Consider the following 12535-nt stretch of genomic DNA (forward strand, 5'->3'; position numbering starts at 1 on the left):
CCAATAAACAGCTCTTAGTGTGGACACAGCTACATTGACAAAGCTGTACATCGTGCTACAATGACTAAAATTTCTGCATCTTTCAAACAAAACAAAAGTACTGGCAGAACCTAAAAAGACACAGAAGAGAATATTTTTATGATCTAGACGCAAGAAAAGCAGTGCAGATGGCAAAAATGTAAAGGTTTATGTGATGTTATAAGATTGAATTTGAATGATATTTGATAGAGTTCCTTTAAGCATGAATAGAAAGAAAACATGTATGCAGTACAGGATGTAGTTTAAACACTAAACAAAGTTTCATCTGTCGTGCAGTTACTTTCCATAAAAACACCAACAAATGGGTGAGGTTTTTTGTTGGCTAGGTTTTTGTTTGGTTTAGAGTAACAGGTTTGTTTTAAATTATTTGAATCAAGTACCTAATCTACAGAAAACACCCAAAAGCAACCAATACCCAACTTTTTTACACACTTTTATGTTCACAGCATCCGTAGAAATTAATAATCAAAATCTACATGCTAAAAATACAGTATTGTCGTCTTGTCATAATACACTGCTTTTAAATAATACAGTAGCAACTAAGTATGGAGGTCCTTTACTCAGAGAAGTTCACAAAATAATTACTGACATTCAGAAAAGAATACCTGAAGACATTTCTGTAGATCTACTGTACTTAATTATTTTTTCCAACTGTTCCCGATTTCTTTTGCTGAACACCTTTGCACGAACAACCTCTTCAGAGTGCCTGCTTTTATTGCTCTTGCAGGGTTCACATACACTAGAAGCACTTGCACTTTCATAACCTTATGGGAGGGAATGAAAAGGAAGAAAAAAAAATAGCTTACAAAACGTTTTATTACTTTTAAAAATTCGTTCGAGGGCAATCTCAAAGATACAAAACACCAATGATGTTTTCCTAGCCAAAAATTTTTCTCTGTACACTGAAGCCATACAGTAGCACTAAATCCTCAGTGACTGCAACAGTACTATACATGCTAGTACTGTCCCTCTCATCTCATTCAGTATTTTACTGAAGCACATCTTTCAGCAAGTCATCTAGTTTGAACATGAAGACATAATGAAGAGGAAGATTCTCCTGGAGGCTTATTCTAAATCTTAGTGTATCTGCATCCACTATCCATTCAAATCATGATGTCCTAATCAGTTATGCTTTTTATTTACTGAAATACTAAAAAACCTTACGTACATTATGTAAAATGACTTCGTATTTCAATAACTTATTTTCATTATTATAAATACCATTTACGGAGAGTAAATTCTCTGGAATGTAACGATTATAATCCAAGTTGAGTTTGCCATGATATCTAAGATTACTTTACAACCTACCAATATTTTTAATTCTGCCTTTTAGCTGAGAAGAACTCTTCCTCTTATTCTTCGATTTGGGTGTTTTATCTTTTGATGCCAAGCTTGCTTGTGCTGATGCTTTTCTAGATTTAAATGTCTTTGTCACAGTAGTTGGGTCTACTGGATCAGGCATGCTACTAAAACTCTCCAAAGACTCTTCATCAAACTCTCTTCTCCTGCTCTTATCAGTCTGATTTTTATGACTGGAAGCAATGTTTTGTACTGAAACTGCAAAACCTGCTTTCAGCTGAGACTGATCATCTTTTTTCACTTCATGGCTATCATTAAGCCAAGTTGATCTTTCTTCTATTTCCTCTTCAGGTTGTCTATCGCTCCTTCTGTCAGAAAGAAGGAAAGAAACACACACCACAATATATCATAACCTAGTCTCTCAGGTAGAACAGCTTGTATTACCAGGCAAATAGCTTTATCCATAATGCAAGTTATCTGCCCTAGTTACTTAGTCATCAACTGAACACTGAAGAAAAAAAAAATCTAGTGAGAACCCTTCCAAATGGAAAATAGAAGGCATCTGAAGAAAATCACATTTATCACTGATTTCAACCTCAATATACTTATGCAGCTATTGCTGTGCTCAAATAGTACTATAGGACAAAACATTTCTTAAAACAACATTTATTACCAACTATGGTAGCATTAGAAAATAAGCATTCACTGAAATTATAACCTTTAGTTATTCAAACAGCTCGGTTTCAAAAAACATGGAAATGAGATCTTCCTTCACTTACGAAGTGTATCACAAAACCACTCCAACACTGTATTTGATCTTCATGAAATATCCATGAAATGATACGTCAGTTAATATACAGAAAAGTAGAACACTTTAGTGAAAAAAGTAAAGAAATTAAACTGGAAACTGCAGAAGTAAAGCTCATCTTGTATTCTATTATATACCTGGAAGATAAATTCCCTTAAAGAATGACAAATTCCCACAAGCCCCAAAATAGGGAGGAGAGAGGGAGGAAAAATTATTAAAGGAGAGTCACACTGTGACATTAAATACCTTTGTTTTTCTGCTCCATTAGAGGAACTGCTTTCAAAAGGTTTGGGGAATGCCATATACTCAGTTTTCCCAGAAGCATTATGATCTAGAAGATGCTGCTGCTCGCTGCTGTGTGGGGAAATATTGTGTGCAAAATCTCCAAAACCAGAAGGGAACACTGGATTATAGTTAATACCTACAAAGTAAACGAGAGTCAGAAGATACAACCTCATTTATCTGTGTGATAAAAGTAAAGTTTGAGACACATTGTGTGGCAACATAAAACTATGAAGCAAAAATACAGTGGGGAAGTAAGCAAAGACTGTTTTCATCCTCAAAGCACTGCAATAATTGGAATTTATCTTAAATGCAGGTTTTGAACATTACTGGATACTACACATGCCGCTACAATCCCATCAGTGGGGAGATGAAGGTACTTCAAGAAACCCAATAAAGAGCTCCTTCAAGTGAAGGTAAAAATGACATCAGTTCCAAAAAACGCAGAGTTCTGTCTGCATGAAGACTTTATCAGTACTTCAATTGCCATCAAACTGACAAGAAAATACCAACGGTACAAGTATTAATAGGGCCAAAGAAGTTATAAATTCATAATACTTATTTTAACTTTAGGATCTTTATAGTCGTGGCAAATTGAACATAACTATTCTTCTATGTGCAGGTTCCACGTAATTTAAAATACATCCTTAAACAGAAAACAGACTTTACAATCTGAGAGCTACAATCTAGGTCTATGCCTGTTTCCTGGTTTCCTGAAAAGGCTGAAATATATTATTAAGACAGCTTTACCAACTTCTAATGACACAGTAAAATACCTACATTTTTCTCTATTTCAAATTCAACAGTAAAAGTAGATTTGGTAATGAGATTAGGAACACTGCACCGAAGTCAACAGTTACTCTACACCTCTGATGGGAACAAAAATTAGTAACACACTCCATTTACAGGCATTTCAAACAAAAATGAGTGCTGGAAGTTAAATAATTACCAAGTGCCACCTTAAAATTAGAGGGTTCACTTAGTCAGAACACTATTAAATGACTGCTGAAAGTATGTAAAAGCTTCAAACTTTCCTTTTCACATGTTGGATGAGGAACATTTAAAATGTTCACTTTATGGAGTGGGTATTTTCGACTGTAACTTCTTATTGAGAAAGTCTTGCTTTTCATACTGAAGTCAAAATATACAATTGTTCAGCAATAAACATTAACAAATTTTTGCTAGGATAATATGGACTCATTCAAGTACTGTTTAAGACCATTTCAATATAAAGGAAAAGTCAGAGTTTCAGCAAGTTCACATTAAGATTTCAATTAAATGAGGGAACGGAAATTTTTGAAATTCGTATTACTTTTCATACCTGTAGTAATACTCACCTGGAGCAAATGAAGAAAAATTAGTAAATCCTGGTACATTAAACAGGTTCACAGGTTGTGTAGGAAAGCTGAACGGACAGAAAACAGGAGATGGAGGCGGGGGGGGACTACTGCCGCTCTCCTTTCTTGATGGCTTCTCTTGACACTGTTGTTGTTCTTGCTGGCACATAAGATCATTTAACATTTGTTTCAACCTTGAAAACAAGGAAAAATAAGCACTTGGGGAAAAAAAAAGAATGCTAAGGAAAAGCTGTAAATTTATACTCAAGTAATTTGAGATTTATATTATTTCACCTGCCTCATGTAATGTATGTAAAGAACTGCTCCATTTAGCTATTAAAAAAAAACCTCAAGGAAAAAACCCAACTTGTATTTAATCCTGAGTGACAGACAGGAACGGTTTTAAAATCAACCACTCTGTACTAGTGGTCATGTTTACAGAAGTTAACCTTGCAAGCAGGACAAAAAAAGGACTAGATACTAAAAAAAATAAGCAGACTGAAAAGGAAACTTAAAAATAGAAACAACCGGAGATAAAAAATACTTGCAGAAGTGGCATTAAAACTACTTTAAAAATATTATATAGGAGGCCAGTAACTATAATCACTTATCAAATACAAAGCAGAGATTAAAAGCTTGAACTTTCATGCAATGAATTAAAATGACTATTACATCTTTTTTTTAGAAAAAGATCATTGTTCAGAAGGTAAAAGTAGGACATACAAATGGAGCGTAAGCCTAAGTTCTGACTGACAACACTAAGAAACGACAAAAAGCTTTTCCACCATCTTTCCATAACCATTAGAATCCAGAATCTTGCCAGGTAGTCTAGCAAAGACTACAGACATAAAAGCATATTCAAAGAAAGCAAGTCTAAACTAAAAAAGCCAAATAAATCTATCGCAAGAGATTTTTGGAAGAGATGCCAACTTTTGGTTCTCTTCACAAAACAGCCATCTCAAAGGCGTTAAAGCAGTGGTGAAAAAAATAACCAAAAATGCTGTATATAATTTCAAAAGCTTGTAATCACCTCAGAAGTTCAACAGTCTCATATTTAACCATTATCTGTAATCTTTTATTCACATAACCATGTTCTCTGTTACTGAAGCGTTTCAAATTCCACAGTCAAACACTAGTACAGCCCACAAACCTTTGCACATTATTCTGCTGCCAAGTCAGTTGAGTGTAACACTGGTTCAACTGATGCATAATAAGATGTACTTGTGAAGATGCAACATTATTGGGCATCATACTGTAAGGGCCCGTAAGCAAAGTCTGTAGAAGACAAGACAGAGTCTGTGGAAAGAAAATACATGACAGTGACCACATTACCAAAACCAGAAGTTTTTGCTGGAAAGATTTAGAAAAAAAAAAAAAAGACAAAGCAAGAACAGCAAAATAACTTCTCTTCATATCTACCTGCTGATCCTGCATCAAAGTTTGACAAATGCTGACACTAAATTCATGCTGTTTCTTCAACTGATTGATCTGCTCTTGCCATTGTTCCTTTTCTTCCACATACGAAAGTTCGGACATCCACCGAAGGTTTTCCTGACGTCGCATACTTATGTTTTGCTGTTGCCTGGCCTTAGACAATGGACGATAATTCCCATCTGCTGAAAGAGGACGGCAATTTTTCCACCTGGGTGAGGAAAGAAAGGAAGAATGAGGACAAAAGTTGACATTTCAAACAACTTCTTCTAATGATACTCCCATTATTCAAATTAAAGTTTTAGTTGTACATCAACAACTCACTTGGCAGAGGCCATTTCAGCATGCCAGCTAATCACCCATGCTATTTTGTCAATCCAACATTATCCTAAACAAATGGAAAATAATAGCCACCCAACTAACAACCACTGTCAAAAAAGAATTGCTAAGGATGTTTCTGGATCTTGTTTTTAGTATTGTCCATTACTGATATATAATACGTACTCAGATGAAAACAGAAGCCACCAACATAATACACTAAGAATCAACAGGTCCAGCTCCTGACTAGAAGGCTACCATCTACTAAAATTATTTTGGTATCAAAAACAGAGGAAATCAATTGAAGAGATATACATTACTTTTAACATGGCATTCTCATTTAGTCACACAAAGCTTATTAAGGAAATCAGTCAGGTAAGCAAGAGTTAGAAATATTCATGTTAATTAAAAAATCTAGTAAGAAATAGTTTGCAAAGCTGCAAAAGCCAACAATTTGAAAGCAAAAATTTCAGTTAGTTTAATTCTCTCAATTACTTTTTTTGAAGAGAATGATCAGTATCACAGCAAAAAATTCATATAGGTTATCTTTTAAGCTGATTAAAACAACATGGGAACATAAGGAGCTACCGCAACACAACTGGAGAGCTCAAAGGCAGACAGTTAATATGACTGAAAACAGAAGAAATAATCAAGTTAGTTATACACATTGCAGCTACAGACTCAGACAAGAAAGCGCCACTGCACACAGCTCCCTAGCAAGCAGAAAGAAATTTCACTTTGTTGTAAAAGGATGCCTTTTAGTTAATGCAATGCTTCTTCCACCCCTTCCAAAAAATACTCTGATAAGCATCAGATCAACAAGAAATGCCACTAACCTATCCTTTTTTTCTTTAACAAAATATGCATTTTCTGGTATGTTGTTATTGGGATAAATAGAGAAACTGTCATTCAAACTTGACGCATCTTCTTCCTCTTCTTCTGCCTGACCAACTCCATCAGAGAGATAACCGTCTTCATCTCCATCCTCTTCATCTAACGCACACTGGCTAGAACCTCCCCAGGTAGCCATTGTCCTAGTGAACATTGGAGGAAAAAAAAAAGAAAAAAGGAAAGAAAAAAGAAAAAAAAAATCAAAAAAGAGGGGTGTTTGGGAAGAGAGGAGTACTTTTTTTTTTTAAGTTTATGACAAATTATTAAAACAACCTGCTGACAATTACAAGTCTGTCTATCTTCAATTAATTAAGCTGCACCAAAATTAATTTAAACAATGCAAAATGAAACTAGTATTCTTCTGATACTGGGGCAGTTAAATAAAATCACTTACTGTTTTGGAAAATTATTACTTTACTATTGTTATAAATGGTGTAGAGATGAAGAATAATTACTGTGAGCATTTGGCATTTTCCACACATTCTCCCCTCCTTAGGTGACTTTTCACCATTTATAGAGCAGGGGAGACTAAATATGCTGGGAAGACCCGTAAAACTGGCAAGTTGCCAACTAAGTAATTTTAGAAGTAAGACTGATTTACTGCTCTGTTGTATCATCACATTCAGTGCCCAGATGAAAACAGGAAACTGCCCCAAGACTGACATCTCGCTAAACAACAGAAGCACCCGCTGACTAACACAGAGTGACTCGTGTTCTTACTTTTCAGTCCTACTCTGCTGTGGAGTACGCTGAGCTTCTGATCCTTCACTTTTAACAGATGCAGCAACAGTAGATATTGTTTCTGCGAGCTCTCTCCTCCTCTGATGTTCAGCCATTAAAGCTTCAAGTTGCTTTCTTCTCTGTCGCAATTCTTCTCTTAAGATCTCATGTCTTCTCATCTCAGACCATAACTGTTTGCAGTAAAATGGAAGACATCAGAATATAAACAAAATAAATACAATCTAAACTAAAGCACGTGAAAATTGCAGTATTTGGTACTACACCAATACCTTTTTGTTCAGGCATTGGTATTATACTGTAACTGAAGCCACACCACAGAAAGCTGCAAAATACATCCCATATTAACTATTTATCCCAAAACCTGCAAAATCTAAGAAGGTAGTTAAACATCACAGGACAGAAATTTTTAAGAAAAACAGCACATTTCCCTCAGCACTGATTTTTTTCACATAATTTATGCATTATTAGTTAGCTCTTTAAGTAGTATGACAGAATATTACCCTCTGGAAAAATCTGAAAATTGTGCCAAGTACTTCTCTGATAACAAAGTAGAGGATACAACAAAAAAGATTTTCTGCAACATGCAGAAACTTCAAGTTGCAGTTTATGTTTGAACAAGGCTTAATGAAGCCATGATTTACAAAGAAGTGCACATAAAGGGAAAGGTACAGGTAGAAAGAGAATTTTATCTACCTTAAATTAGATACAGTGAAAGCATAAATGGCAAGATACTTTTAAAAACACATAAATAGCATAACACAATAGCATAACATACAAAAACAATTGTTTAAGTGAACCAGACTTGAAAACGCAGACTTACGAGAGACAGGCAAGTGACAATGTACTCAAGCCTGAAAGCAACTGAACTAGTTGGTGGTGCTGGAGCTAAGAAGTTTTCCAACAGAAATCCATACATATTTTGATAATTAATAACCCAACCTGTTTGTAGAGTGTTAGCAATTGCATCAGCACATTCATTTTAGAGACAGTTTCTTTTTAGCAGGAAGAATTCAGACCTTTTATTTAGTAAAAAGAGACAAGTTGTCCTATAATACTTATTTGGAAGATGCCAAAGTTCTGAAATGCTCTTCTTGGAGAAGGAAAATTTGGCTTTTAATGACAACAACAGTACAGGCATTGCCCAATCAGCCTCATCTGAACTGTTAAAGGAAAATTTACAAGAATGCTGATGCAACTCACAGAGAAAGTCTATTAAAAAAGGTATTGCAGATATTTGTTTCTGATGTCTAGTCTAGCCAGGAAACACTTTTCATCACATATCCCTCCACCCCTACAAATGCTAGCATAATTTTCAGAAAGACTAAGTAATATCCAGATCATTATTTGAGACATGAATTTTGGGGGAAAAGGGGAAGGAAGATGCATAGAAGATAAACTAAGTTTCACATCCTGCCATCATTTTCTTCATGGATGACTTGCCTGTGGTATACACTATCAAATGTACACAATACAAATTCAAAATTCATTCAACTTCCACATTAGTATTTGGCAACAACAGCTATATTTGGGGGAAGATCTCTCGCCAGTTCAGGTCAACACTTCTTTCCAGAAATGAAACAAAGAAGTTATACACACTTTGTTAAAATGGCTACTACTCCACTCCCCATCCCAAGTACTCAAAAATGTGTCCAAGTTACGTAGAACTTTTTTCATTTTAAACCTTTTTTTAAGTCACAGAATATCAAGTATGAAATACCTCATTGCCTACTGGTACAGATTCATCAAATTCAAGTAAAGGCTTGCCAGCTGTGTTACACTCATTCATGGCCGGAGTTGAGGTTGCTGGTGAAGTCTGCCTATTTGCTGGGCAGTTACTCAGGCCAGCTGACAACTGAAAGAAAGCAAAATGGCAAAATAGATTAGAGTAGGTTTCTGAAACTTACCAACTGTTAAAATCCAACACAGTTCTGGCTTTATGAGATAGAACTAGTATTCAGTGAAAAGGGATTTTTGAATCAAGGCTAAATACTTATTTCAGAACTTAGCCAGGAATCAAAAAAACATATCATATAGTATTATATGGTATCAGGTTTGTGTGGCAAGGTTTTGGTAGTGGGGGGCTACAAGGGTGGCTTCTGTGAGAAGCTGCTAGAAGCTTCCCCTATGTCAGACAGAGCCAATGCCAGCCAGCTCCAAGACAGACCTGCCGCTGGCCAAGGCCGAGCCAATCGGCAACGGTGGTAGCACGTCTGTGATAACGTACTTAAGAACAGGGAACAGCAATTGCAGCTGGAGAGCTGAGTGAGAACATGTGAGAGAAACAACTCTGCAGACACCAAGGTCAGTGAAGAAGGACGGGGAGAAAGTGCTCCAGGCACCAGAGCAGAGATTCCCCTACAGCCTGTGGTGAAGACCATGGTGAGGCAGGCTGTCCCCCTGCAGCCCGTGGAGGTGAACGGTAGAGCAGATATCCACCCCACACTAGAGCAGGTTTGCTGGCAGGACTTGTGACCCTGCAGGGGACCCACGCTGGAGCAGTCTGTTCCTGAAGGACTGCACCCTGTGGAAAGGGCCCATGTTGGAGAAGTTCGTGGAGAACTGTCTCCCACGGGAGGGACCCCACGTTGGAGCAGGGGAAGAGTGTGAGGAGTCCTCCCCCTGAGGAGGAAGGAGCAGCAGAAACGTGTGGTGAACTGACTGCAACACCCATTCCCCGTCCCCCTGCGACACTGGGTGGGGAGGAGGTAGAGAATTTGGGACTAAAGTTAAGCCTGGGAAGAAGGAAGGGGTGGGGGGAAGGTGTTTTAAGATTTTTTTTTTCCTCATTATCCTACTTGGTTTTGACTGGTAATAAATTAAACTAATTTTCCCCAAGGCGAGTCTGTTTTGCCCATGATGGTAGTTGGTGAGTGATCTCTCCCTCTTCTTATCTCGACCCACAAGCCTTTCATTATATTTTTCTCTCCCCGGGTCCAGCTGAGGAGGGGGAGTGATAGAGCAGCTTTGGTGGGCACCTGGCATCCAGCCAGGGTCAACCCACCACATATATAATGCTGTAGATGTACAGTATTGATAATTTACTACTCACTTCATAGAAAAAAGTTCACCTTCAAAGAGTATGAGAAACAGTACAGCACTGTGCAGTTAAGTTTGAATACAACAAAGTGTTGATCATGCTTACAAGACACAATACTGTTTCAAAATACCAGACCCTGTAAATGACTACTAAGAGAAGTGAAGATGCAGTGACTAGCAGGTATGGACAGACAAATTTCAGGCTAAAAATAAGATAGAAGGTTCTCTATCTCTGAAGACTTTAAATCAAGGCTTTTGAGGGCAAACTACAGTGAAATTAGAGCTTGATACAGCAATCACTGAGCAAGAACCTACAGTGGAATGAGATAACCAGAGCTCTTCTCTAGGCTTAGAAGTCCAGCTGCTTACAGTATACAAGTATTACCAATTTAAAGTTTTTTCCAATTTTTATAGTGAAAAAATGGTGTGAAAGATATTTTATGTTTCATTGCTCAACTGCTTAAGAAAGTGAAGAAATACATTCTACCTACTTGAAGGTCAGGACAAGCTTTCTGTAACACTTGAATTTTTTCTTGAATTTCAATGAGTTTTCGTCTTTCTTCTTGTAACTGCTTAAGCTCCCGTTGCTGCTGCTGAAGTTTAGCTTCATAGAACTTCTCTCTGTGTAAATAAGTTATCCACATATTATCTGGCAAGAAGTTGCCTAAAGCTTGATTCTACTATCCTTTGAGAAAGGCATACCTTGCTTTTTCATTCAGTCCTACATCTTTTTGTAACTTGTTGGTACTAGCTCGGACGTTGTTTGGTTGTTGCTTTGTCTCTTCCATCTCACCCAAAAACAAGTCACCAGTATTAGATGCATTTGCAATTGCTACTTGAGGTTCTGGATCATCATCCTATAAGGATGTCAGAAAGGCAGTTAGACTGTTTTCAAGTTGATACATAAAATGTAACAAGTTTAGTTTGTCAAACTAATTCTTTAAAACTAAAGAGTCTGACAGCTTTAGTTCAGATCATAAACTGAGAAGTCATCACCTTCAGGGCATCATGACTTTAAGATAAATTAAGTTAATGAGAGATTTTAAAGTTATAAAGCTCACACTATTGAAATTTCCACTATAAATGCAGGATAACTTGTCTCATTCTGGAAGCATAAACCACTTGAATTGTATTTTATGCCTACGACTGTGCAGAGAGAAACACACAGGCATATCAAGAAACAAAGGAGGAGGCAAAAAGAGGAATAGGAGACTGAGGTGAACAAGATTCCTTAATTACTGTAGTCATGAAGTTAAATATTACTATTAAGAGCTTAAAATAAAACCAAAACTACTCTTGAAAGTTAAATCTGATATATTTTAGAAACAGTCTTCTACATCATTCTCTATTCCACTTTTCTTATTTTCATCATTATTTTCAGTTCTCAAATTGAAAATATTAAAGCTGTAGCCACTGCTTCTTTTGTTTTCCAACATGATTGTTCTTAATACAGAACCTGCTGAACAGGAGGGATCATCATCAGTGACCAAGTATGACACAGCTACGCAGACCTACGGTGCCATTACTGAGTACATACAGATACAAGCCTTGTAAATATGAAGGAAAGATTGAAGACATGCCATTAATTAGGTTATTTATTAAGGAAGCTGCTGTATCATCTCTAATTCTGATTTATACCACCATACAGTTAACAACTCTATAGTGATGATTAAAAACAAGTCTGATCCATATGCTGAGAAATTTCTGATAGCAGTATAATCTTGAAATAACAATATAGTGTTTATACTGTTGCTATTGTAAAACGTATGTTCTAAATGAGATTGATTTTAGAGTTCTCACATAAAGCCTTCACATTTCTGATACACCTGTGTGTATTAAAGTATGCAGACATTACATCAGATGATGCTCAAATGTGAGCATTCTGTAGGGACATTAGATACATGAAAATATGGTTTTAATAAACATCACTAGATTAGCATGAGATATCCTAAATTAAAACCGCTGTCAATTCATAGCTGGCCCTCAAGATTCTAAAAAACCAAAAAAACAGAAACATCCCCCCCAACCGCAAAGCAAATTACCCCAACTCGAGCATGTTGCAACATCTGAAGATTTTAATTGAAAACAATTTCTCCTCACTGATTGAATGATGCTGCAAAACTCTAGATTCGAAAACTAAAACTGATGAACATTCATTATAAGCTTAAAAATGTAGATCAATATTATTTAAAAAATACTAAAATTCTTGGTTCATCTTTTGTAATCCAGTGCTAAGGTTAAATATTAAGGCCATTCTTCTGTTAGATTAGCATCCCCAAAGAAAATTCCAGATTTGAACTTCAGAAGTACCACCCTTGACTTCAGAAAAAAAAAAAAAACAAAAAAACCAAAA

At 36.4% G+C, this 12535-nt stretch overlaps 1 protein-coding gene across 4 annotated transcripts in view; it reads right to left on the reverse strand.

Annotated features, from left to right (window-relative positions):
- Window positions 1-12535, reverse strand: part of PCM1 (pericentriolar material 1) — a 46291-nt gene that overhangs the window by 15480 nt on the left and 18276 nt on the right. For 3 of the 4 annotated variants that reach the window (XM_019471568.1, XM_009277389.2, XM_019471567.1), the window contains 11 exons: window positions 10885-11039; window positions 10674-10803; window positions 8864-8998; window positions 7126-7316; window positions 6351-6548; window positions 5185-5407; window positions 4916-5061; window positions 3766-3959; window positions 2393-2567; window positions 1348-1706; window positions 645-803 (listed from right to left, as the gene is read on the reverse strand). In XM_019471568.1, coding sequence (XP_019327113.1) covers window positions 645-803; window positions 1348-1706; window positions 2393-2567; window positions 3766-3959; window positions 4916-5061; window positions 5185-5407; window positions 6351-6548; window positions 7126-7316; window positions 8864-8998; window positions 10674-10803; window positions 10885-11039 — 2065 coding nt within the window. The remainder of the gene's footprint in view (window positions 1-644; window positions 804-1347; window positions 1707-2392; window positions 2568-3765; window positions 3960-4915; window positions 5062-5184; window positions 5408-6350; window positions 6549-7125; window positions 7317-8863; window positions 8999-10673; window positions 10804-10884; window positions 11040-12535) is intronic. The other variant, XM_009277391.2, reaches the window with a different exon arrangement.

This window comes from Aptenodytes forsteri, unplaced genomic scaffold (genome assembly GCF_000699145.1).
Source record: "Aptenodytes forsteri isolate BGI_AS27 unplaced genomic scaffold, ASM69914v1 Scaffold65, whole genome shotgun sequence".
In the NCBI taxonomy this organism is placed as follows: Eukaryota; Metazoa; Chordata; class Aves; order Sphenisciformes; family Spheniscidae; genus Aptenodytes; species Aptenodytes forsteri.